The sequence below is a fragment of the Alligator sinensis genome, unplaced genomic scaffold, assembly GCF_000455745.1.
Source record: "Alligator sinensis unplaced genomic scaffold, ASM45574v1 scaffold173_2, whole genome shotgun sequence".
Taxonomy (NCBI): Eukaryota; Metazoa; Chordata; order Crocodylia; family Alligatoridae; genus Alligator; species Alligator sinensis.
The window spans coordinates 245,263-268,305 of NW_005842720.1; the positions used below are offsets into that span (position 1 = coordinate 245,263).

Below are 23,043 nucleotides of genomic sequence, written 5' to 3' on the forward strand. Positions count from 1 at the left end.
CCGGCCCCGGCGGTGCGGAGGAGCGCGGGAGCAGCGTCTGGGCCGGGGAGGCGGGCGAGCTGCAGCGGAGGGCGTCGCAGAAGGAGCTGCGCCAGAGCTTCGCCCGCTCCAAGGCCATCCCGGTCAACCGCACCTACGACGAGCACGTGCATGGCCGGGCCCAGGAGCCGCTGAGCAGCATGAGGCGCCGCGCGCTGCTGCGCAAGGCCAGCTCCCTGCCGCCCACCACGGCGCACATCCTCAGCGCCCTGCTCGAGTCCCGCGTCAGCCTGCCCCAGTACCCGCCCAGCGCGCTGGACTACAAGCGCCACCTCAAGGAGCACAACGAGCGGCAGTTCTTCCTCGAGCTGGTCAAGGACGTCTCCAACGACCTGGACCTCACCAGCCTCAGCTACAAGATCCTCATCTTCGTTTGCCTGCTGGTGGACGCGGACCGCGGCTCCCTCTTCCTGGTGGAGGGCGCCGCGGCAGGCAAGAAGAGCCTGGTGTCCAAGGTCTTCGACGTGCATGCAGGGACCCCGCTGCTGCCCTGCTGCAGCACCGAGAACTGCAATGAGGTGCAGGTGCCCTGGGGCAAGGGCATCATCGGCTACGTGGCGGAGCACGGCGAGACAGTCAACATTCCCGATGCCTACCAGGTAGGCCTGCCCGCCCTGAGTGTGTGTGCAGAGACTTGCAAACTTGGTGCATGTCCTGCTGTGTCTGATGCCCTGCCCTTTACCACACAGGGAGCAGAGAAGGGTGATCCCCTCCCCCTTGCTGGCTCACCCCCATGCTGTGGGTCTGGATAGGCCTCTCTCTAGGGCTAAGAAGCTAAGTGGAAATCCCGGAGGCCTCTAGCTACTGAGCTCTTGATCAGATCCTTAGATCAATCACAAGGTCCTGGCTTGCCACTCTGTGGCAGGGCAGACCACTCAGCTACACTGTGCCTTCCTTCAGTTTTTGAATGGACCTCTTTTGCCTTGGTAATGCAGTGGTTCTCAATCTTTTTAGACTTGAAGCACCTCTGGATAGACTCTAGGAGCCCCTGGATAGACTCAAGGCACCCCTTGGAAAATGCCAGCTCTTAGTTTTTCACTTTTTTTGCCTACTGAAAAATAATGGAGCAGTTGTTTCTGTTGCTAAGAACTCAGAAAGACAACAACTGTGAATTTCTGTTTGAAGTCTCCAGGTTTGTCTTGTGGGTCATGTTTGTAAACCTGACGGCTAACATTGTATGGCACCCTTGAAAGGATCTCAAGGCACTCCAGGGGTCTGTAGCACCCTGGCTGAGAGTCACAGTGGTAGCATAAGAGTGATAGTGTAGCCATGACGGTCCAGAAATTATACAAGTGGCAAGCATTTCTTAGGGCGATATCTTTTATTGGACCAACTGGGTTGTTGGGATAGACTTGATGAAGAATATCTTGCATTCAAAAGCTTGTCTAAGTCTGTCCCAACAACCCAGTTGGTCCAATAAAAGATATCACCCTAAGAAATCCTTTCCTCTTTTGTTAGATGTAGTCTTCTCGCATCCAAAGCCTAAGAAATCATAGTAACGTATTGCAGCAACATTACGTCAGAGCAACATGACATGTTACCGCAATGTGATTATGTGTTGAGGGTTCTTCAAGCTGGATTTAGGAACTATGACTATTTCGTGAGCCAGGACCTCGTCTAGGAACTCTGACTGTTTCATAGACATAAGATTGTGGGTCTTTCTGATCTTCATTTAAACAAGATTTGGGGGAGCTGGCACAGCTGGCTTAAATGATTGTAAAAGGAGTACAACTAATGTTTTGTACCTTACAGGGATTTTTTAAGCTTTAATTCACATTTATAACATGCTTCAAAATCTTCTGATGAGAAATGGTATTAAAGTGAATATTATTTTTATTATTTCTCTCCAAGTTAACCTTCCCTGCCTATCAAACCAATCTAAAGATAAAGTGTTTTCAGGAAGTATCATATTTATTCAATTCTAGGACAGGGTTTCCCTCCCCCTCCCTCCCAGCACATTTAACGTGGTGGGGAAAAAGTATCTCCTTAGATTCACATATGAGGGTGGTGGTGGGGTAGGGGCAGGTGGCTGCTGTGGCTCAGGCTCCAGCCCCTACCTGAGGTTGAGGCCATAGCCACCTTCTCTCTTGCTCTCCCCTCTCTGCTACCTCTGCACCCCACCATCTCCCCCCCTGCAGCCTTTTCTCCCCCCCCAACAATTCCAGGCTTCACTCCTGTGCCTGCCCCTCTGCCTCCCCCCTTACCTTTGCTTCGTGCTAGCAGGCTCAGTTCACACTGCAGCCTGGAGTTCTGAGCATGGCCCCAGCCCAGCCAGGAAAAGTGGTAGAGGCTGGGCTTGGGACAGATTAGAATGGGGATGGAACAGAGGCTGGGGGAAGGGTGTAAGCAGAAGCTGGGGGGGGAAGGCACAAGCAGGGGCAAGCTGCCTGACCTCCGCATACCACCTGCCTCCCCACTGCAGCAGTGGGAGGAATGAATGAAAGATGACTCTCCAATAATTAGAATAATTGTAACAAATTGATAAATTGTCCATATATAGTATCTAATAATTGGGAGGGAAGGTCATCCTAAATTCAGGGTCATCTTAGATTTGAGTAACTGCGGTATATATTTTGATCTTTGCAAAATGTGCCCAATTTTGACTTTCTGGCATGTTTTTTAAAACCTTTCCTGGGGAATATGATAACGAATCCTGTCTCCTTTTACAAGGACTTTCTCCGTGGATTAATTTACTTTGAACACTAAACATGAAACCCTGGCTGCAGTGAAAGCAATTAAAAAAAAACAAACTTCCACTGATTTCAAAAGGGCTTGGATGCATCCTGGTTGTACTTAAGTACAAGGCAGCTTATTCATTTTATTAGATCAACATTCATTTCTCTCCTTCTCAGACCTATGTATTATCTTTAGCATTCGTTTTTGTGAGTTCCTATCAGAAATAAAAAGATATTTAGAAGCAAAGAATCACGTCACTTCAGCTTTCGTGCCTTACCTGTTATTTGTCTCATTTTTCATTTTTGCCACATGTAAAAACTGACTGTCACATTTAGGTCAGAGAAATACATAGCATTGATGTATCTGTCTCCACGATCAGAGACTTCAACATTTAACTACAGTACAATCTCACTATAACAACTCTGCTTATAACAAACCCTTGGTTTCAACAATCCCGACAGCAGGAACTGTTTTTTTTCCCCATTATTATGACAGCAAATTGATTAACTGTGTTAAAGCAAATACCTTTTTATGAAATTTTCTTCTAGTCCCATGGCAGTTCATTATATTAAGGTTGTACCCTGTAGCATGATAAACATTTTCCCAGTGTCTAACCTTGCCCTAAAATGACATAACACATAATAACAAAAATAGTTTATAGCACTGGCTAGTAAACCGTGCAGAGAAGACACTTGGACAGTTAAGAACTGAGTGTGGATTTGCTTTTAAATACAGGAAAGTCAAGATTAATTTTTGTGATTTGAATTGAACAATTATTTATCATTTGTCAAGTAACTAAGTATGCTAGGCAACTCATAAACCTAGGCTGAAAGAACTTCTGGCCCAGAGACTTTACAAGCTGAAGTGAAAGAATAGGCAGAGGTTAGAAGAAACGAAAGTGACTTAGGAAGCAAAATAACTGAAGCTAAGTGTTGCTCTCATCTTGTATGTTCTATAATTGTTTTTCTTCCTTCTCTCCATTATCTGTTTCCCAAAGCCATCTATTTCTGATCCAGCTCTACCATTTAAAGTGGTACCCGCTTCCTCTATCCATGTATCCCTCTCCTCTTTCCTTACCATTGACACTGGTTTGGATTTAAAAGGGATGCAACATGAGGAAAATAAAACTGAATATGTATTTCAGTCATTTTGAGCATGCATAGAATCTAAAAGGTAGTTTGCTGGTGTTAGGGCCTTTGCACTCATTACATATTCTGTTTTCCCTGTTCTTCAAAATGTTGGACAGCTCCATTTTCTTCTTTTGCAGGAGGTGAGAGTGCTACTGATGAGAAGATTTCCTAGGAGTGAAGGACTGAGTTCTTTTTTTAATCTTTCTCCTGTTCCTTTTTTTGGTTTTGTTTTGTTTTTTTGCTTACTGTAAAAATTCCCATTCAAATAATTTACTGTGGCTAGTTGGTTTGTTAGTGTGACGAGGAAGATCATGTGGCCGGTCACAGTGCTGGCCCACCCCTCTGTCTAGGGTAGTCCACCCTGTCTCTCCTGCCACGACTTGCTGTTCAATAATACAAGATGAAATAAGCAGGAGGCTGCCCATTTAATGCCCCGATGCCATGGGGTCTACACATGACTCTAACCCTGCCATCTGCAAGGCATGAGACACATGGAAAGTTACTAGTTGCTCTGGCCAGAGGCCAAGCCAAACTCTGTCCCTTGCTGGGCCTCTCACACACTACACATACATTCTGCCCCCTCTCACAGGGCCTATTTCATACTGCCCCTCACTGGGACAACCTACCCTGCTCCTCTTTAGCAGCCCCTTCGGGCCATCAGGCTTACCTACTTCCACTCTGGGCGATCCCCCCTCAGCCCTTTGGGTGCCTCCTGCAGCCTACTCTGTGGGTAACAGTTCTTGTACCTAACTCTAGGCCAACTCTAGCCACTAGCCCTTCACCAGGCACCAGGCTCTTCCTGCCCCCCTTTCTGGGGACATTCTCTACCCCTTCACTGAAGCTAACTTTATGCCCCCTTCCTGGGGCTTGGGGTTTTATATCCCCAGGGACTCGGGTGCCTTTCCCTTGGCGTGCCTGGCCCCGCTGTCTGTTCTATCACCACTGGGTAGTGGGGGCTAGGGTTATAAGGCACCCCTACCCACCTTTCCCTGGGGAGGCAACTGGCCTGGCATTTCTGGGGAGCTGCCCTGCCACAGGCAGCCCTACCAGGCCATCATTCCCCAGCAGAGTGCAGTTTCAAGTCATACCCAGGACCAGGAGCCTCCTGCCATCCCCATAGCTCCTGCCCTTAACTCCAAAGTGTTCTTGAGTAGTCACTCAGCTGGCTGTTGTTCTGTCAGCTGCCAACAACAGACTGCTTGGTCAGCTTTGAGGGCCTGAGCTAAAACAGAGTCCGCTTAGCCTCCTCCTCCAATCACAATGGCTCTCACTGGGTCATGTGACTGCCTCATCAGGGCTGGCCTGCACCTGCTGACTGCCTTGCTGCCACTCAAAGCCCTTAAAGTGACAGGCACCAAAGCTGCTCTGTCACAGTTGTTTGTGAAAGAAAATGAAGAAATGCAATCAAGGCTTTTCCATTAACCATCTGATTAATATTTATTTTGTATTGTTTCTTATGACTGGGTTCTATTTTCCACAGTGATCAGACTAAAATTTTATAACACACTTTTTTAAGTGTTAAAATTGCAAATCTGTGCTTAGTCATAGGTGGAAAAGATCTTGAGATCAGTTCCCTGCTTACTATTTTGGATTTATACTGGTGCAGTTCCATTGAATTCAGTGGCATTACTTTTGACTACTTTTCATGTGAGAAGAACTTCAGGTCCTTTGATCTTAATAAGGGTTTTGTTTGAGAATGGGTGTGGTTTCTCTTTTGTTTAACCTGTATGCTTGTGAGTTAGCACAGTTTACCTTCTTGTACCTGGCGCACACATGATCATTGTGTATCTGTGAGGAAAGAGTAGGCCTACTCAATTTAATATTGTCAAGAATAAAGAGCTCTAAAGAGTTTTGGTTATATGTCCATAGACAAGTGACAGATGTTCCATTTCAGGTGATTGTTAGCATTCACAATAGATTACTTTAAAAATTAATACAAATGTGATAGGATTTTTGTTAATGTTGCTAATAATGGTGCAGATTGACCACCTGTGAAGTGAAAATTTATAATTGGGTAGCATTATCAGTTGACAGATGGAGATGGAAAAAAAGGGATGATACTGTAAGTCTTTTGTATTTTGGGGAGAATGACAACTTTGAAGTTGCTCAGGTGTTTTCTTGTAAGAGATACGAGATGAACACCCACAGCTTAATTTAAAGTGTTTCAGAACATAAACCAAGGTGTTTATAAAGAAACAAAGATATTCTCCTTATACCATTCAACTGGGTTACAGAAAATATCCCACAATCATTTGGGAGGTTTATCCAACATCTTTTCCTCATCGGGCCTGATTAAATAAATATCAGCTGAAATCATGGGAAGTATTTCAGTTGACTTAGTGGAGATTGCTCTTATTATATACACAATATCTTTAACTACTACTTAAGTCAATGGGAGTTAAAAGTGATCATAGCCGTGTAAGTTTGAGGGTAATATTGTAAGCCACAGTCCTGCATCCTGCTGTGCCTATCCAGAGCTCTGTTAGTTCCACTAGTTTGTAAGGGACTTCCAGTAGTGTTTTCAAAGATGATATAATATTTTCACTGTAAATGCCCTTTTCTAAAAGAGGGAAAGTAACAAGAAATGAAATCAAGTAATAGGTGGGGGCTATATATGAATAATTCTGGTGGATATTACTGTTATTGGGTCAGACATTCAAATCCTTACTCATACAAGCAATCCCATTTATGTCAAGGAGTCTACATACATGTATAATGTTTTGTAAGATCATGACCAGAATTAACTATAAATTAATTTGAGGATTGAATAGTAATCAAGTTTTTAATATGAAATAATAAATAATTAACTGGCTCTGTAATTCCACAAGGCAAGTTGATTTATGATGTTTAACAAATATTAAACAAACATTTTATAGGTCAGCAGCAGCACAGAATGGCAAATTTTAGCATATGGTGAGTATGAGAATCCTGCTGACATACATTCTAGTTCTATGATATGATTTTTCTTCATTATGTTCCATTTTAAGACAAAGCATTAGTAATTAAAGCACAATATCATCTGTTTTGACTGGAAGCAAGACTTTAAAAGGTATATCAGCAGAAAAACTAAAGACAATTGTCAATTTTGAGCTATATCATTATGGATACAGGCGGCTGATAAAAAGTTTGTGCTAGTAAAAATTTTAAAACTTGCATGAAGATATTTTCAGTGCATATACATTCATTCTGTCAGTTTAGGATTCTAATCTTACCAACTTTACTGGTATCACTAAGTGGGACTTTTAGCCAGATTTAGTTTAAAACATATATGTCCCTTGGCCATTGACACTGGGATGGCTTGTATCAGTAAGATTGTTCTAGCAGTTTGTGTTTATTGGAGAATATTGCAATTAGAACAGAAAGTAGGTAACAATTTTTCATTCAAATTTCTTGGAACATCCTATATTCTTAACTACTTTGCTGTAAGATTGCCAAGTCTCCTAAATGAGAATGTTTTCAGAATCAGATTGTTTTAATCAGTAAGGAAATCAGGACCTAGTGCAGCAAGGTATTGAACTCAATTCTTGTTATCTTCCTTGAGAGTTAGGCATCTTACCACTTGATAACGACGATCAACAGCTTGCTTTATGCTGATAATGCGTTTGTTTATCAAAAAGTCCTCAGATTCAGCATACCTTTTCTTTAGGCAAGCACAGGAGAAACTGCAACTCACACTTCATTTATCTTAACTCTGGTTCTCTAGGCCTTCAAGCAATAACTGGGAAGTCTTGACTTGTCTCTCTAATAAAAACAAGGCAGAAAAAACCACAGGAAGAACTGCCATCTTAATATATCATGTGTATGAAGTTTTGCACTCAGCCATTACAGCAGTGATTCTCAGCCAGGGTGATGTGGCACCCCGGGGTACTGCCAGATTCTTTGATTCCTCAAGATGTGAAGGGGTGATGAACAGATAAGCACAGGCTCAGGCTTGTCCCTGCCAGGGTGACCCCCCACCTGCACTGCCCAGCCTATCTGCAAAGAGAGATATAAATTAGTTTTGAAATTGGGTGCCAGTCAGTTGACAAGTTATGGAGGGGTGCCTTGAGTCCAAAAAGAATGAGAACCACTGTATTAAGTTAACTAGTCCAGGGGCAGAACCAGAGTGGGTGCAGTTCACAATTACACCCTCCACCCCTTTTTGGACCATGGTGCAGAAGCAGTAGCTGAGGACTTTAATTCCCAGTGGGTAAGAATCCCCCCTCCCCGCTCCTCTCAGCTTGCCTTCCCTTGCCCTTCTTGCTCAGTGGCACCTCCCCTTCTTTCCCATTCTCCCCCTCCCCTGTCCACCACTGCCATTGTCCCTGGCTGATTGGGGGGATGGGAGGTCAGACCTCCAGAGCTGCTCCTATCCCATTCCAGCCAAGCTGTGCAGCGAGCCTAGATTTGCCTATGAATTAATGCATTATAAATATATAGACAGAGCAACAGAAGTGACATGAAAAATCATTTGCAATCCTTTAATCATTTTATTTAAAATGTTTCAGTTACTTTCAGCAATTTAAAGTTTCAGATAGGTGTTATCCCTTTTTCTCAGTTTTCCTGCTTTTCAGCCTTGATAACTGATTGTTTCAATCTTACTCTGACTTTGTACAGTAGCGGGGCGTGTTGGGATCCCAGGGATAGCTGTGACACCTCCCGCTGGCTCTGCAACCATGCCCTGTTCTGCCCCTAGAGCACCTTCCCTTCTCGCCCACCACACCTTGATGTAATAGTAATGATCATAGGGAGGCTGCCTACAGGCTTTCACATGGCCCCAATCCAACTGGATCCCTACTGGCCTTTACTGTTCCCAGGCCTCTTGCTGGGCCTCTCTATGGCTGTGCTGCTGCAGGGCAGCTAAAGCCTTAGGGACTAATTGTTGGCTTTAAAACCTCCCCTATACCATACCCCAAGCCTTGCAGTGTTACTGTAATGATGTTTGGCCCTTTAGGACACCAGGCCCCAGCCCCCTGTCTGGCTGCACCCCTTTCAGGCACCAGGTCCCTGGACCCTGTCTGAACCTGTAGCCTTACACTCTACCCACTGCAGGCTCAACAGCTACTTGTGCCTTGAGCCTGCCCCTGGCAGGGCTCAGTGGTTATTGCATGCCATTTGAGCACTAATGGGACCTGTGTGTACTGCACCTATGGTCCAAACTGAAACCATCAGCATAAAACTTTAACTCAAACCATAAACCCTTGGGCTATAACATAAACACCAAAAGGGGGAACAGCCCTCTGCCCCTTTAAGAGGGAAAACCTTCCTTCACCCCTTTGTGCTGACATACCTTCCAGCCTGGGGTCCTTGTGAGCTCCACCTGTCTCATGGCTCCTGCTGGCAGCAAAGCAGTCAGTCCAGCATCCCTGGATAGCTCTCTGTCACGGTGTGGGTCCAGTAGGATGGCCGTGATCTCCCCAAGGCCCCCTTACCGTGCCAAGTTGGCCCAATGGGCACCCTTGATCCTCGCCCGCCACGTCTTTGATGACAAAATATATATTTGGGATGACAAAATATATAATTGGGAGGCTGCCTTTCACGCCCTCTTGGTCACGGTTAGCTGTACACTTTGACCCCGTGCATTCCCGGACCCCTGGTAGGTCCTGCTCCAAGATAGATGGTACAACGGATGTTTCGGGGCACCGTAGCCTTATGGGCTATGCGTGGCTCCAACCATCCCTTTACCACGCCCCACACCTCGCCAATGGAATTGATGTTGTTCGGTTAGGGCCATGTTATAATTTGGCCCCCTTGTCCTCTCTGGGCCCTGTGCGGCCTTGTCTTGTTCTGTACCCTCTCTGGCGCGCGGGCTCTCCGCAGCCCTGGTCTCACCCTGTGCCCTCTCTGGCGCTTGTCAATGCCGCCCTCTCTCTGAGGCTCCTCACTGCCCCCTTCCCTGGGGCTTCCCAAATGCTGCCCCCTTCCCTGGGGCTCACCATGCCCGCACTGGGACTTCTCATAAATGCCCCCCTCTCTGGGGCTTCTCAACTGCCCCCTTTCTGGGGTTGGGGTCAGTGCACCCCAAATGCTGCACCCTTGCTGGCGCTGGGGTCCCCACACTGCTGTGGGTCTCCTACGAGGCTTCCTCCGTCCCCTGATAGCCTCACCCAAACCACTGGTTTTAAACAGTAAACAAAACACAAGCCCCTTGGCTATAACATAAACTGAAGCCGCCCGGCTAAAACAATGTTACTCAAACCACCCCAGGGATGCTCCATCCTTTACCCGGCTCGGGGCTGTACCTGCGGTCAGGCCTGTCCTCTCAGCTTGCTCAGGGACAGCTCTTTCCCCCCCGCTCTCCCCCGGCTGCTGGCAGGGAACTGCTCCCCTGGCCTCAGCCCCTAGGGTTTATAAGGGAGCCAGGCCCTGCCCCTTTCAGTCAGCTGACCGCTAGCAGGTGTGGGTCCGTCGCTAACTCCATTTTTGCCCTAGTGACCAACAGCTGGGCTCCTTCCTCACTGCTAGGGCTCCTTCCCTACCAGTTTCCCGTCTTTAGGAGCAGGGCACCTTAGTGCTCTGCGACACTCTCCTGGACAGGAGCTCCTAACCCTGTGGCTGGCAGGACTAGGTCCCCTGACTGGCTCAGGTTATGGGCTTATATAGCTCCAGCCTGAGCCTTCTTCCAATCATGTGAGCCTCTCCTTAGCTCCCTGCCCCACCTGCCAGCAGCCTGTGTGTGTGCTAGCTCCTTTAAAGTGCCCTGCTTCAGTCAGTAAATAAAGCAGTATTTTAAATTATAATGTTATAGGAAACATTAAACTGTGTTTTGTATAAAAAGATACTACTTTAGCTGGGGAGGTAATTTGATAGCAACTTAACTTCTTCCTCGGATCAGTGGGAACAGAGAATTTTCTTAGATGGAGAGATCCATAGATCCAAAATTGGTGAAAATTATACTCTGTTTTTCATAGTGTTAGTTTTCATAGATTCATAGATTCATAGTTATTCAATAGATTCAATAGTTATTTTAAGGAACATGGTCTTATAGTAAAAAACAGAAGTTAGAATGGAACTGATCATTTAGAGGTGATTTTTCAATAAGGTGGGAGCAAAAAAGAGGAATAAGCCTATCAGAAGAGAATCATACAAGGACCATTTCAATTGTATGTTTTGTAATCTGATGGGGTAACAGCATAAATAAAACCAGGAAACAAACATGACATTTTTTCCAACAGAAGCAAATCTTTATAGAAGTGAATAAAAACAAGTTAACAAAATTAAATCTAAGTAGAACAAAAACAAACAATGTTCTGTTTCCTCCTTTCCAAATTGCCCCCAAACTCAGCAAACCCAAGTATCTGTAGGCTGGAGTTTTTAAAAAGTCATTAAAACCTCCGTGGGTATTGTCTCCCTATCAGAACTCTTTTCTGAGTGATTTTCAGCAGGCATTCTAAGAGGCTTTTCTCTCTGAACACTTGCTACTAGGTAAGGGAAAAAGAAATCAGAGAATTCTTGTTGCTTACTGGAAACGTGTTATTGCTTTGCAATTTGTCACAGTTCTGCGCGTTTCTTTATGATGTACAGATCCTGACAATATGAATGTGCATGGATTACGGTTTTTGGCATCACACAGTAGTATTACAAAGGCTCACACTTGTTTGTATAAGCCTTACAGGCTGGGATTCCCTTGTTGGAAAGACCAGCTGGATGAAGGAAGGTCAGGGACAGACCTTTTCTTCTGTCTCTGACAGAAGAAAACAGAGCTGTTCTCTGTTATGAAGGTAACTTAGTTATCAGTATTAATACTATGCCTCTTGCAACTTCAAAGAGCGTTAAATCATTGACAGCAGAGATCCTGGGAGGTGCAATTCAATGTGAGAGAAACATTTGAAGAATTATTTAATTCAGCATCTCTTGAGAAGCAAACACCAGCTGGTAGTGTTGTATTCATTTTAGTACTAGCCAATTGCAATCCTCTCTCTAAGGACAGAATGATATTTATTAAAGAGCAAGGATCATAAAACACGGCAAACATGAGTATAAGAAAGTCATCAAATACATGAAATACAGAAAAAAATTAAATAAGACAATTTTGCAGCATGTTAAACATCAGTAGAGAGGACAGAAGGAAATGGTGGGGGAGAATTAAAATCGTAGAGGAATATGATATTGCTTTCATGTGCAGTTGCACATATACACATTACTATATTTTCCAGATCAAAAAATTATTTTGTTTTAAAATGAAATTAAGGCTGAGAGTATAAATCTGTAATGTAATGATAAAAAACCCATTGTAGTCATTGAAGAGATTTTGTAACTATCATAAATTAAAAGTTACAGGCCCATGAAACTCAGATGTAAATTTAAAATATTCTAAAATTCAAGCAAGTAAATGAACAGTTAAGACATCTCAGCAGTCTTAACTGTACCATATATTGGTGCTGTACAATACCCATTTAATTCTGTTTAAGGCATTTAACTATCCATCATTACAGATTAGAGTAAACTGATTTTTAGAGCTACATTAGGGATTTTTTCATATACTTTCTTCCCTTCTGATGTCACTACAAGACAGGGTGGAGTATGGATGGATGTCTCAACCATGTGTTTCCATACCAGTTTTAAAAACACTGAATAACAACTATTCCAGTGGACATGAATGCAAATTATGGGTAGTCCGCATCTGTGAAAATCAGATATATAAATTTTGTCGTGAATCAGAGCAGCCGCCAGCAGCTTGTCTGACTCACACACCAGAGTGTTTACATTTCGAACTCGGCAGGCGGGTAATTGATGGATGGAGTGGAATTAACCAGGCACAGACATGTGTAGGTTACAGGAGTTTGTTTACTTACATCGCCTAGATAGTGATGACGATGCAGGCGAGCCTTTGTTCCGTTACAGCTTCGGTTACAGAGTTGAGTACACGCATATAGCTTCGGTTACAGAGTTGAATACATGCACGCAGTCAGGTTACACCGGGATAATGACGGACGTGGCGCCGGAACGAACGGTCCGGCTTGCAAGACTTTCTACGTCAATATTTTATGCTGACGGGGATGATTGATTGGGGATTGATCAAGTCCCCAACTCTCTGGTGACAAGCACAGGTGTTTCCTGTGAGATCCCCAGAGTTCTCCGACTTGAGCGGAAACCGTTAAACTATTTATAGGCAGAGGTGTTTGACATAGATACCCAATCATGAACCGTTATATGGAATCTTTAATTTTTTGGCAAGCAGCAGCTCTTTGTCTCTTCAAGTTACAAGGTAGTGGGTTAGGTTTCTCTACCTGTTACGTGTGTGCTACGTGTGAGGAGCTTATGCTTATTTTTTTGACCAATTATATATAGTTTCCCCTCGCTTTTTATTTCAGCTGACCAATTATCTACAGTACTCCGGTCGCGTTTTGTTTCAAGGAATTTCTTGGCAGGGAAGTTTTTTTTGTTTGTTTGTTTGTTTTAACCCTTAATCGTCAAATGAAGATGATTTGAATGGTATCTCTTGCTTAGTGGCATGGGCACAATTTAACTGGGTTGTGACAAATTTCTTTCAATTTTTACATTCACCTTTCTTTTATTATGCTGCAGAATTGTTTCAGTTAATTTGTTCTTTACATGAATAAATACATATATGTACACATAACAAGTGTGAAATACAAGTGAGTAAAGAAATCAGAATCAAAATAAAATAAAAATCAAAATTAAGAAATTAGAGAACTCATGAATATTGAATGCCAATGTTCCTTAAAGTAAGGAAGCATAAAAGTCAGTAATAGGAATTCAGAGGAGAAGCTAGCACTGATAGTTGAAATAACAGGTCACCAAAGATCTGGAATAAGAAAGATAATGCAGAGATTTGTTAGTCCCAAATTTGCTAATCCCGTAAATTTATTAATATGTCCAACAGAAATATAGCCTTAAAGATGGTGATTCCTTAGAAAAAATAGCACTATTTAAAAATTGACACTCAGAAAAACTCATATGATAATAGGAATTTGCTTTGAGAAGGTGACTTGACTTCTGATTCTGAGAACCAGCAGCTTCGTTCTGTATTTCTCAGTCTATGAAGAATCCTGGTACAAGAATAAGGACTAAGAACTGTAGAATTGCAGTTGGAACAATTTTCTTGTCACTTGATATTTGTCTGCTCCTTAAAGTTGTTATTAGCTTTTGGTTTTCTATGGTGATTGGACGGTTAATTCTATAATTTTTAGTTGCATGCCATTGTGTATATAATATATTCCCCGTGAAACTTCTGGTGAAATTACCACCTCAATATCATTTTAAGTGTGTGTGTGTGTGTGTGGTGGGATGGGTATGTATGTGTGTGTGTAAAAGGACCAGGTGTACAAATTAACTCACTTATTAGCTTTATTTTTATTTTATAGTAGTATTATATAATTAACCATTACAAATATAAATGTCTCAAACTAAGTCAGGTGCTCTCTTTTTTTAGAAGAGGAGGATTGTGTCCAAATACACCACCATATAATAATCAGTCTAATTGTAGCTCAACAATATACAATGCCTCATTGCAACTGAAATGCCGGGAGTTTGTTCACAACATTTAATAACATACAGTGAATTTGTTAACAACGTTATCTCTTATTACCCAGGGATATTACCAAGGGTATCAGAACTCTAAGATCTTGATCATACAAACATTTTAAAATGTGCAGTTTTTAAAAAGTGATTTAAAAAAGTCTATTCACCCTTTTGGGCCAAACATGTAATGTTATTCACATGAGTAAGCATTTGTGGAATCTAGACTTAAACCTGTAAAAAAAATCCACTGAAGTCCATGGGAGTTTGGGCACCTCTTTGACCTGAAGATGTATCAGTTCTGAAGCCATTCAGTATTTTGTACATTGATGGGCTGACATCTAAAAATAAATGTGGAGAAGAGGAACATACAGAATTTCATTGAATTATAGACAGTAGGGCTGGAAAGGACCTCAGGAGGTCATCTAGTTCAACCCCCTGCTTAAGACACAATCATCCCTGTCTAAAACATCCTAGACAAGGCAATCTGCTCTTGAAAACTTTGGGAACAAACAGTCACACACAACTACCGGGCATAGTTCAGAAACAACAAACATAATAATAAATATTAAAATGTGAAGATAAGGACTTCAGATCATTGCTCTAATAACAACAAACATAACCTTTAACTGGCCACAGGTGAGCAAGGGGACCAGGTCACTATCAATGTCCTGTCACTGAAAAAACAAGAGGTAGTTTCCTAAAATACCTAAAATACATTCAACAGATTTTAGGAAGATGACCATCCCCATACTGCAGAGGAAGGTGAAAACTCCTAAGTTTGTGCCAATTTAAAGTTTTTCCTGATATGTAATCTAAATCTATTTGTTGCAATGTGAAGTCAGTGCTTCAATCTTATAGTCTTTCGTGGAGGAGAACAATTGTTTGAGGCAAATCCCTTCCTGTTGGTGAATGACCGGCTCTCCTGGGATGGGGATAGGACTGGGATGTGTGTGCTGTCTAGTGTACCCACACAGTTAGGGAATCCCATGGCCCTGAAGCCTTCAACAACTTCCCAGGAGCTATGGAGGCAGATGAACATGTTCACCACAATGTCCTGCAGCAGCTGGCATACCTCATGTACCACCACCCTAGCCATGCAGGAAGCCATGCTGAGCTGGCTCCTGATGATGTGGAGGCTGGTGGGGGTGGCCTGTTTTGCAGTGGCGATGCGTAGGGGATGCACGGGAGTGCACGTGCACCCTGAGAGCGCTGGTGCACCACCTGACAGGCCGCACTCCCCACATAGGTGATGGGCAGGGGGGGCAGGCAGAGTGCTGGTGCTCTTCCTGCGAGTGCCGGCCAGGGAATGAGAGTGCCACAGCCACTTCCAGGAGTGCCGCAGCCATTTTCGGGAGCTCTGCTTCCCATTCTGCATGATTGGCTGTGGAGTAACACCTCCCCACCCCCATCAGCGAGACCTCTGGTCAGCGAGATTAGCTGTGGGGGGTCGCTGGTGGGGGCACGTGCCCCCCCGACTAAGGTGGCACCAGTTGCCCATGCAGTTTCATGATGGCTATGGCCACCCTCTTTTCTGGTGTGATGTGGTGATGCATGACATTCTCCTGGCAATCAATGTGCAGCAACAGTAGCGAGACTGTGGAAAAATTAGGGATGCACCGATAGAGGTTTTTGGGGGCGATACCGATATCCAATTTTTAAGGAGGCATATTGGCCAATACCAATCCGATTTCCGATATAGCGTGGAGAGCTGTCTCCAGCTGGTAGATCCGTTGTGGAAGGGGAGGGGAGCAGATCAACCCCCTCCTGCAATGAGGGAGGAGGCAGGGGCAGTCACTGCCCAGCTGGGTCAGGGCACAGGGCGGAGGCACAGCTCATGGGGGGGGGTGGCTCCTACCGCTGCTTGCACCCCAGGAGCGTGGGGTGGGGGTGAATGTGCCCCTGGATCTGTGCAGGGTGAGCAGGTGGGCTGCAGCTGCAGACTGGAGCTGGGCTCTTCTCGCCCGGGGCTCAGAGCGGGGGCTATGGAGGGGGCTGCAGCCACCCCAAATTTTGCCATAGCTCCCTCCCAGTGCCACTGCTGCTGCTGCATATCCAGCACAGCTGCAGCTCTTCCTGGCTCAACCCCAGCCTCCCCCCACATGCTGGGAAGAGCCAGGGCTGTGCCAAGTGCACAGCAGCAGTGGTGCTGGGAGGGAGCTGTTCCCCCCCCATGAGCCACGCCTCCATCCCGCGCCCCACATGGGGGGAAGTGGGAGTAGAGCTAGGAAGAGCCAGAGTTGCACCAGGTGCGCAGCAGCACTGGGAGGGAGCTATGGTGAAATGTGAGGTGGCTGCAGCCCCCTCCATAGCCCCCACTCCAAGCCCAGCCCCCGGCAAGAAGAGCCCCAGCCTGCCCGCTTGCCCTGCGCAGATCTGGGAGGCAACATGCCCCCATCCTTCTGGGGTGCAAGCAGTGGAAGGAGCTACCCCCCCCCCACAAGCTGCACCTCCATCCCATGTCCCACTACTCCAGAGCTGGGCAGCACCTGCCACTGCCCCCTCCCTCCCTTACTGTGTTGATTTACCCCCACCCCATGCCTCTTCCCTCCCTCCTCCCCTTCCACCACACCAGACTTACCACCTGGAAGCAGCTCTCCATGCTGCAGACTGTGCTCCTCATTGCCTGAGTGCGTGCGCACACTGGCATTTATTGGCCCCATCGGGCCGATTTCTGATGAAGCCAATTTTCTTTATATCGGTACTAATCTGATATCAGATCAATGTATTGGTACTGATCTGATATCAGACTGATGTATTGGTGCATGAGTCCCTGCTCATGCAGAAGGTCTCGAGCCACTGCTGATTATCCCAAGTCAACAGTACAATGCTTTCCCACCAGTCAGAGCTCCTAGCGTGTGTCCAGACCTTGTGATGGTTGCTCTGTAGGCTGATCCACAGAACCCTTTCAGCTGCGAGATCCATGGCTCGAGAGCCTCTTGGCTCATAAACTCCAGCTGATGGCCCATTGCCTGGTATAACAAAGCATGTGAAGCTGCTACCCTGCACTGGCGGCTCTGTAGAAGGGATAGCATAGTCTGCATTGTGTTCAATAGCAGCATCTCTGCATTATCGAGTGCCTCCATTCTCCAGTTGGACACCTGCAGGGCATCCAACAGCTTCTGATTCTCCTTGGATATTCCATCAGGAATCAGCAAATCCATTTTGTTTTGCAGAAAACAACTCTTTTGCTCAAAGCTTGTGTTAAGGGGGTTCACTAGGTAGGGCTTTTGAACAGAGTTATTAGCATTATAAAAGACATGCTTTTTAAATTTCTATTCCTACACAGCTCAGGTTCCTGTGATGGCCGCTCATGTAAAAATGTGGGGTATCCGATGGCCCTGGAAACCTGTCATTGATCCAGGGCTGCAGATAATAGCCTATTAGTGGAACAATGACTAGACCAGCCACAAAGCATCACCCCAGCAAGCACCTCTAAATAGGAAGCTAGGGAAGAAAGGTGGGTCTGAGGTTCGTGTGCCCCTTTTTTGAATAGGTCTCACTAGCACATCAACAGTTATGCCAGAATTGAGGAGCCAAAAGCAACAAGTAAAATCAAAGTCACAAATATCTAAAATCTCCCAACACCCAGTTTTTGATGACACATGTTCAGTGGAAAAAAAGCAGGTGCTGAAATGAATACTAAAATGGCCGAGCCCCAATTTAAGGCTTGGTGAATAGCAAGACATGAGCCTTGACAGCTTTAACAACCCTGCTCTTTACATTTTAATTCCTGCACATCCCAGGGAGAAGGGGGGGAGTGTGCTTGAAGGGACAGCAGAAATTCCTTTAATTCAAGCTGCATTGCAAGCTGCCAGACACTGAATTTTGGGTGTTTGTGCCAGCGAGCCATTAAGAATGATTGTTTTGGACAGTGGGGCATCTGGGAGACAATTTGGGGCTGGCTATGATTTGCAAAGGTGTTCTGTTAGGAAGGGTAACATGAGCAGATTTGCTTGAGTGCCAGTACTGAGACACAGTTCGCATCTATATAGGTATGCGTATGTGGCAAGTCAGAAGTGCACAAAAAGGTTCCATACACATATCTATATAACTGCTCTCAGCTGTGTGCAGAAAACATCTGGCGACTCTGGTCAGAGCGCAGTGACTCCTCTATCAGTGACTCATTTTGGCCCCGAAAATATACTTGATGGAGGCACAAAAGAACAAGCAATGTCTGCCAGGCTTGGAGCAGCAGCTAGATACATTTCAAAGCTGTGGCCCCAACTGGGCCCGGGAAGAACTGGACTATTTGATTGATATTTGGGAGGAACGATAGGTTCTGGTGCAGCTGGAAAATCCATGAAATAAGTCTATGCGTCCATTGCTGAGCAAATGAAGGAGTGCAGCCACAACCGTGACTGGGTCCCATGCTGCAGCAAGATGAAGGCCCTGAAATGTGCTTTCCACTGGACCAAGGACCAGCATTTTCATTCGGAGTGCAGGATGCACATTAGCTCCATACTATGATAAATTGTCCTGCATTCTGGCAAAGGATGCAAGAGATGCTTGCCTCTGATCCTTCGGCACAGCGGGGCTGCAGGATGCCACAGAGTCATCTACCATACAAGATGCCACAGACTGTCTTGCCACTGTAACGAGCAGTGTGATATGCACTACACAGCCTTCAGGTCACCAGTCAGAGGCAGGGGGCAAGTGCTACAGAACACAGAGAACCAAGATGAAGTTGTCTTGACAATGATCTCAATCTCCCCAACCTCTTTCCTGCGTATCCCAGAAGAGGAGGATGCATCAGATTCCATGATGATACTGACCTCAGATTTGTTTGTCATGCCAGAAACTCCAGAGACCCAAAGATCTGTGTCGGTGTCCAAGATGCCCAAGGTTCCTGGGGACTTGTAAGTTACAGGGAAGGAGTAATAGATTGGTTTGGGCAGCTAGGGCTTATGTGGACCTAGCTTCACTTTTGCACCAGGGTCAAGCGTGGTGATGTGGGAGGGAGGGTGTTAACACTGTAAGTGGCAAATATGTCTGCTGCTTGCAGTCCCGCGATATTTCGTGTACAGGAGGGTGGATGTGCTGGACTGTCTAAGTTGTTTGGGGGTGGGGGAAGTGTTAGTTCATTTAGCATCAGGAATTTGTGTTGCTGAGAGATGTACAATGATCTTCTTAATGGACTGGGGAGACATCTGGGTTCCTGCATAGTCATCCTTTGCGGGTGGCTGTGTTAATTCACCAAGTGGCAGGAATAATGCCTTGTGATCACCAATAGTCAGTTCAGTACAGGGAGTGGGGATAAGACCATCAGCACTTTTTTTTTTTCAAATTCCTGTTACCAGCTACCACATCCACTGAAATTTTGGGACATGTGCCTGAAGCATGGACACCAGCATGGACCAGAGCTGAGCAATGTATGAACACCACTACCAGCAGTGACCATCAAAAGAAATCATGATGGAGGCTTTTGTGGCAGCCTTTGAATCGCATGGTCCATGGATGATTGGCAGGACAAACTCCGGGAGGTGTACTGAAAGGTTGAAGAGTGAGAGGCAGCAGCTCAGTAGGACATCATGGACATCACAGTAAAATTCCTTGACCTGACCAATAAGTGCTGTGAGAACATCGCTCCTTAAATGCATGACTCCAGCCCCCATTCCTGAGTTGACCCCAACCCCCCCGGGACCACCCATGTGACAATCACTATGTTTACTCCTAACTGTGAGCTGACCCCCATAGAGATCCCTATCTGTGATCAGCCCCCCATAGCGAGAACCTCAGGGACAGCCAGTGTGCCTATGAGTAAGGGGCGCCCCTACTCTAGCAGGACAAAGAGAGCACCACAATGCTTTAGGGATGAAGGGGAGGGTGAGGCAGAGGGGGTGGTGGGGGAAGAAGAGCCAATGACAGGTGGTGGGTTTTTAGCTGTTAGTGTTGTGCTGATGCTTCTGTAGCAAATCAGGGGGGTGGGTATTGTGCTCCTGTGTTATTTCTGTTGTGCGTTGGTTTACTGACAATCTAATAAATGCTTTGGTGAAATTAAAATGAATTTTCATCCATGCCTGTCTGCTGACAGGGGAAGGGTTGTAATGGCATGGCCTGCTCGCACTTTCCCGGGCCCCAGGTTCCCCCTCCCTCAGCATGCAGAGAGGTGGGACACAGTTCAAACTTTTATTAAGAAGCCCATATCCCCACAGCTGGGTGACACAGGCCTCGCATGCTGCGGAAGGCATCATTGCTGGCGGCAATATCCTCCTCAGCAGTGGCGGGCAGCGATGTATAGCACTGTGACAGGTAGCCCTCCAGGTGGTGGCAGAGGTTGTTGGGCAGCCAGCTTGCCCCCCAACCTGTCGTAGATCAGAGTCCTGAATCAGAACCGTAGGTATCAGCGGGATCAGCAACAGCAAGGTGTAGTGGCTTGGGCGCCCCTCCGCCTGTATAAACAGCTCATTGCACACCACCTGGGGAACACACAGCAAGGGCATGCTCGGGGGATGGTGGTGGCACGGGGGGTGGTCCCCTGGCTCCTCCTTTGAGAGGCAGGGGCATGGGAGGGTGGGGGCATGGCCAACCCCTTGTCCCAGTTGTCTGGGAACCCTGTGTGCCCCAAGTCTGGGCACTGTGGGCTGGGCAGCAGTGCAGCAGCAGAGCAGCTGGCCTACAGGGAGAGAGCAGGGGGCAGTGGGGTCTGGAGCTGCGGCAGCAGGTGCTGCAAGCAGCCTGGCTTGGCCAACCTGGGGAAGGGGGCAGGGAAGGCAGGGTACCTGCATCCAGTGGGCTGCTGGTCCCAGAGGAGTGAGCAAGGCCGGGGAGCTCAGCTGGCAGCCACCTGGACACCACCCTACCCAAACAGCTTACCATGTTACCTGGGCATCTGCACGCATCTGACTTCCAATCCGAGGCCAGGCAGCACAGGGCCTCTGGAGCAGAGCATCTTATCTTTGCAATGTTGCAAACTGGCACAAAAGGCTTACATCTCTTGCCTCTGCAAGGCCAAAATCTGTATGTGGAGGAGAGGCTGCAGGCATCTATGGGAGTGCCACCTCAGGGTCACTGCCACCTGCTGCTGGAGCCATGGGACAAGACTGGACCCTCCTGCTCCAGCTTTGAGCCCATAAAATTTCTTCCGAGCTCATAGGAATCAGAACTTGTGGTAGGCGTGATATCTTTTATTAGACTAACTAGATTTTTGGGGAAAAAAATCTTTATTTGCAAACTTTCGGGCACAAGCACCCTTCTTCAGGCATAGGAAAAAAGATTGTAAAAGTTCTCCTAGGTAGAAATGAAAATTCATATTTCATAGGAGAGTTGAAGGTGCGGTAAAATCTCCTGTTTGGAACAGTTCATTTTATGCAGATTAGGCTCAGAGAAAATTTGGAATAGTCTGTCTATCTCAAAGTTATTTGGTGGCAAGCAGGATGTAGAGTCATATTTCCTTTTGGTTATGATTCATATTTCACAGAAGAGTAAAATGATGGAATACTCTTCTGGGCAGGAATTTTTTATGTGATGAAGTATCTCTGGGCTCTGTGATAATGCAAATTACCTCAAACAAAGGCAGGCGCAGGGTCTCAGGTTTCAGGTGGTAAAACTTGCTTCCTTCTTGTAAAATTAAGAAGATTTCATTAAAAAAATTATGAAGATTTCATTGCAAAAATCTAGTTGGTCTAATAAAAGATATCACTTCTACCATGAGCTCTGATTCCCCAGGGCTTCACATATCAGCTGAGAATGTTGAGCTGTGCAGTCTATCCTCCTCAGAGGAAGTGAAAGGTGACATGACTGGGACCCTGCTGCTATCTTCTCCACTGGATTTCCCACGACCTGCAGTGCTGGTTGGCAACACCTCACCAGGCAAGGATGTCCTGGAGGCCTCTGTCCCTTTGCATTCATGTTAATCCAGTACCTCTATTAGTGGATAGAGGTATCTGTAGCAGGCCACATCCTGCAGTGGGGAGCCCTGCTACTGTGCTCTAGCGACATCCCTGCAGAAGGTAGCCCACAGCATCTTTGCCTTGACTTGATACAGGAGCGGGATCCAGTTGTGCCCCTGTTCTGCCATTCTCCTTGCAACATCAAGGTAGATGTGCCAGTTGGCTACTCTGATTCTGTAGGCAGAATTCTGAAAGTGAGAAGATTCAAAGGTAAGGTACATTTTCAGACTGTATACAATCAAGGCCTGATGCAGGCAACTTGTGGTACATTGGGTCATGTGGCTCGTGCACCTGTGGCCTTACCCACGCTGGATCCAACCCCACATTTAAAAGTATAGGCTGTGGAATAACCCATTTGTAGAGTGCCTGCTTGGGTAATTTGGCAGGTGGGGGCCAGGCTTGTGGTCTGTGCATCTCCTCTCTAGCTACCTGTGGGATCCTCTACTGGGCTTGTGCTTAGAGAAAGGAATTTGGGAGATAAGGCCTTACTGCCATGACTTCATCCTGCTCACAGCAGTTTTTCCAAGCTGTGGGCCTTCTCAAGCAGATCTGTTACTTATTCCCTTGGTCACACTTTCAAGATTGGTAACAACCTTAAGGGCTAGAAATATCCCTTTTTGTCCTGAATGGTGAGATTGTGATATAATCTCATGATTCAGGAAGTGTAACCACAGGTCTGAAATGCCCGTTTGCTAATTTGGTCCTGTGTATACCATAAGAACACCTAGTTGTCTGAAAGTATCTTACATATTTCTAATATGTGAGACTAGATAAGACAGAGAGCAGTTGTACTATAATGTTGTTGCTGCAGCAGCTAAATAATTGGTGTTTGGATTGATAAATCA

The 23,043-nt window shown here is 45.9% G+C and overlaps 1 protein-coding gene across 1 annotated transcript in view; it reads left to right on the forward strand.

Annotated features, from left to right (window-relative positions):
• The first annotated feature begins 48 nt into the window (after positions 1-48).
• Positions 49-23,043, forward strand: part of PDE11A (phosphodiesterase 11A) — a 275,983-nt gene continuing 252,988 nt past the window's right edge. Inside the window, exon 1 of the mRNA XM_025216276.1 lies at positions 49-638. Coding sequence (XP_025072061.1) covers positions 180-638 — 459 coding nt within the window. The 5' untranslated portion in view covers positions 49-179. The remainder of the gene's footprint in view (positions 639-23,043) is intronic.